The sequence below is a fragment of the Phoenix dactylifera genome, chromosome 2, assembly GCF_051530095.1.
Source record: "Phoenix dactylifera cultivar Ajwa chromosome 2, Ajwa_hap1_PhDact_Kaust_v1.1, whole genome shotgun sequence".
NCBI classification, from domain to species: Eukaryota; Viridiplantae; Streptophyta; class Magnoliopsida; order Arecales; family Arecaceae; genus Phoenix; species Phoenix dactylifera.
The window spans coordinates 50121206-50125195 of NC_143191.1; the positions used below are offsets into that span (position 1 = coordinate 50121206).

At 41.9% G+C, this 3990-nt stretch overlaps 1 protein-coding gene across 1 annotated transcript; it reads right to left on the reverse strand.

The window, feature by feature from the left end:
• Positions 1 to 248: 248 nt before the first annotated feature.
• Positions 249 to 2500, reverse strand: LOC148714882 (uncharacterized). Its single transcript, XM_088714720.2, has one exon. It carries the CDS (start codon positions 2288 to 2290, stop codon positions 1475 to 1477), a length of 816 nt encoding a protein of 271 aa, XP_088570846.2. The 5' UTR covers positions 2291 to 2500; the 3' UTR covers positions 249 to 1474.
• Positions 2501 to 3990: the final 1490 nt, after the last annotated feature.

Here is a 3990-nt window from a genome sequence, read left to right on the forward strand (position 1 = left end):
GATTTTGTATAGGTTTAATCCATATCCAAATGCATACTCCGAAATTATCAACCAAATCAAATAATGATTGGTAATCGAATATTTTTTAAAAAGTACCACTATATCGTATAAAAGTATCCAAGGCATAGGGAATTTAAGATCGACAGTTTTACTTCTCAAATTTTTTTCTCAGCTAATAGAGGAATACATATGTATGTATCTACGTGCATACATGCATATGAGCTTCAGATTGACATTATGGATCAATTTGCATTCAAATCTGATCAAACAGGTGAGTGGGCCCTTTTATAGATTCAATCTGAAAGTTTGAAGTCAAGTAAGGGTTAAATTAGTGGTTCAAAACTCCTATTCAGATTTTTCATGCTAACCCCTTGTTTAACAAGTTAATTGCCCCAGAAATCTTTGTTATAACAGAAATAGTTCATGTTATTTGCCCAATTTAGTACCAACACTAATTGTGTTAAAAACAAAATAACCGAATCCTGATTCTTTTGAGTCCTATGGTTGCAAACGAATAAGACACCGACCGCCATCACTATAAAAAAATTATGGATAATAATTGCAAAAAGACAAAGCTAATTGACTATCTGTCGCTATATCAAGAATATATGTCATTCTCTAAAGTGACTTGAAGGTTTAAATCTGAAAAAATACTCTTATTCAGATAATGGATTTAATTCTGCCAATATCTTTCAATATTATAATTGAATAACAGGACGTATGACAAAATGGAAATGTAATTTTTGACATACTTTATGTTTATATTATAATCTGGCATGAAACCATGCGATTAGGAAAGCTTTTAATACCGGTTCGCTTTTTACACACTTTACAACACTTGAAAAATCTTTGAAACGAAGTGTTATGCAAATCCTATCCTTTCTTACAAATAATGCGACAGTAAATACGCCGAGTGTTGCTTCAAATTGGTATGAAGTCGAAAGAGAATATTTGCTCAAATCATACCAAAACAAAATATGTTAGAACTAAAAGAAAAGTTGTTATTAGCTGTCATTAGCAGTAAAATAGGAAATGATTGGATAATAACAGCTAAACGGTAATGTGTTCGTTTCATTATTTATAGAATGTAATTATAGTTTCCGAACCAACTTGAAAATGTAAATTTTAGAATGATTTTTTTATTCAAATAATGACTGCTCCTGGCGTTATACCACAGTGATTATAGCAAAATAATACCTAAATAATTATTCAAATAGTGATTTTAGAACTGAAAACCATGACCAAAAAGTGGAAACAAACAACTGAAACATCAACATAAAAAAAAAAAAAAAAATTATTTGAGAACCCTAAAAAAACTATTTATTGATTGCCAAAATTGTTGGGTCCCTAAAATTCTATCATTCTTATTTCTTGTAGAGAGAGGGAAACAAAAATATTCAGTGCCCAGCTATCAATCCGACTTACGACCTCCAGCCTGGCAAAAAGGAGGTGACCACACCGCGAGCCTCGGACTTCACGCCGTCGTCATGAACCGGTGATTCCACCACGGCGGCACCACCTCGTAATCGCTCACCGACTCTTGGCACCGCCGCACCCCCTCTATTTCCCCCCTCCTCCACTCCCACCTCTCCACCCTCTCTCCCTCCTCCTCCTCCTCCTCCGCCGATGGCGCCGCCTCCGCCTCCGCCTCCACTTCCTCTTCCTTCTCCTCCTCCGTCCCGGGTTCGATCAGGTGCAATAAGAGCCGCCCGTTCTCGCGCGTCGCGGAGAAGATCTCCGGCCGATCGACGGTCTTCAACTTGATCACCAGCCGTCCGTCTTTCCTCTCCGGCACCAGATATTTGCTCCGCCGACCCCCATTCCCCGCCAGCCACCTCAGCGGCGGCGGGAACACCCTCTCCTCCCTCCGCCCCCCGGATGTCCCCCTCCTCGATCTCCGGCCCGCCTCCGCCTCACCGGCGCTCGAAGAGCTCTCCTCTAGCTCCACCGCCACCTCCACTTCCCCCGCCACCACGCTGCCGTCGCAGCAGCTCTCGGACCCGAGACTCTCGGTGCAGAGCGCGAGGCCGTCGTCGTAGCAGCACTCGTGGAGGCCCCGGGCGCCGGGATCGGGCTTCTCCGGCTGTCTTCCTGGGCCCGTCTTCTCCACCACGTTCGCCGGCTTCGACGTCTCCCCGGCGAGGATCCTCAGTCCCTCGCCGTCGCGCGATGAAATACTCCGGCACCGCGACAATGGCGGCGGCGGCGGAGCCACCGGCGTCTTCCGGCCTTCCTCAGGATCCGGAATCCCTAGCAAGGTATGTACGCTCTTACACAAACCTATCATCATCTCACCCTTTTCTTGGCAAAAAATAAAATAAATAAATAAAACGAAAGCAACTTCTAGCTCCGAATGTTGAAGCATTGGAATTTCTACGGGAAACAGGCACGGGGAGTAGGAATATATATAGTTCTCAGGGGTCATAATTAATTAATTTAATTGAGTATAAAAAGTTGGAGAGCGGTGGAATTTTACTAAACCGGGGGGAATAGGGAATAGGGACCGGGATAGGAATTTGGGGGGAGCGCATGAGTTGAAGATTGGAATACAGAGGTGTCCCAGCTGGCACTGGAATGGCGTGAGGGATGGTACGCGTGGATAGGACCACTGGTTTTATCTGGGTCCCATGGGAATAACCGATGGGCCCCCGTGGATGACACCTCACAGGAGATGGCACCGACCGTGTGTCGGGGGAATGTTTGGCGAGGGTATCGTAATCCGAGATCGGCTAATTACGGATAGTTAATGATATTTTGGGATTTGAATCGGTTTGGATTGTTTTGGCCACCTGTAATTTGGATTTAGAGAGGTAATATATGCAATGCTCTGTTGTTAAGGTGGATGGGAATGCCCGTAAATAAGGGGCCGATGAATGGATTCCTCCTGTTTTTGGCATTTATTATGAATCAAATGATTCTTAGTATTAAACTATTAATACAAAATTCTATACTTGTGATGGACATGAACAACCCATGGTTCATCACAAATAAGTCTTTAAGTACGATACAGCACAGGGCTCGTGCCATTTGTTAATTGGGAAGGGTTGGGATATCCTTGCCCTACTTGAGCACATAAATATATAAGTACAATATTATTAAATGGTTTCGCCGTTTGAGAACACCGGAGGTTCGAAGGATGGAGCCCCCTGACGTATTGGTTAAAATAAATATCCTAATCCTCTCCGAGGAGGGCTTTGTGGGGGTAACGTTCCATAATCAAAGAAAGAGAAGAGGGTTCGGAATTTCTACATTGTATAATTAGCCCTGAAACCCATGGAAAGGATGGTTTTGCATTTAAAACAAGATCAATGACACATCAGAAACCTTTTACTTGATCATCTTGGCACTCTGTAAGGCTCTCACGGTCCTTGCACTCCTTACTTGATCCTTCTCATCGCTTAACTCATCTCTCACGTGTCGTGTTGTATTACATCACATGTGCTATGCTATCGTTATTAGGATGGTCTTCTGCAACAATAATGACAAAATTATCTGGCATCAGCTTAAAAAATTTGTAAAAAAAAACAAGAATTCAATAATATGGGCTCAAAGGACGCGCAAACGATAAGCAGCGGGGCTCCCTGGTTTCATGTAACCCCGCAAGTGATGTACCAACTGACCCCTTTCCGTGGCTTTGAATTGACTAGGATTGCGGCTTTTCTTCAAATTCTGAATAAAAATAGAAAACTTTTTTTACTCGACAAAACAAAGCCTCCATTATGGAGTTGGCATTCATAGTTTTTAAAACGTAGCAGCTGTTATGATATTATAAGAACCATATGATGTTTTAAGAAAAATAATTCTAGGGGATGATCAATTTGTATCCACCACGATTCTCCAACCAGCTAGTGTAAGAAACCTGCTTAGATTGTCAAGTTTCACTAAAACAATTTCATAAAATCTAAAATAAATTAGTTTTAAGAATTTATTATTTTTTGTTAGATTCGACAAAAAACTGAAAAATAGTTTTTTATGAAAATAAACAGATTT

Excerpts from the sequence above, each read along its gene's own strand:
- LOC148714882 (XM_088714720.2), bottom strand. The coding sequence starts at position 2,290 with ATGATGATAGGTTTGTGTAAGAGCGTACATACCTTGCTAGGGATTCCG.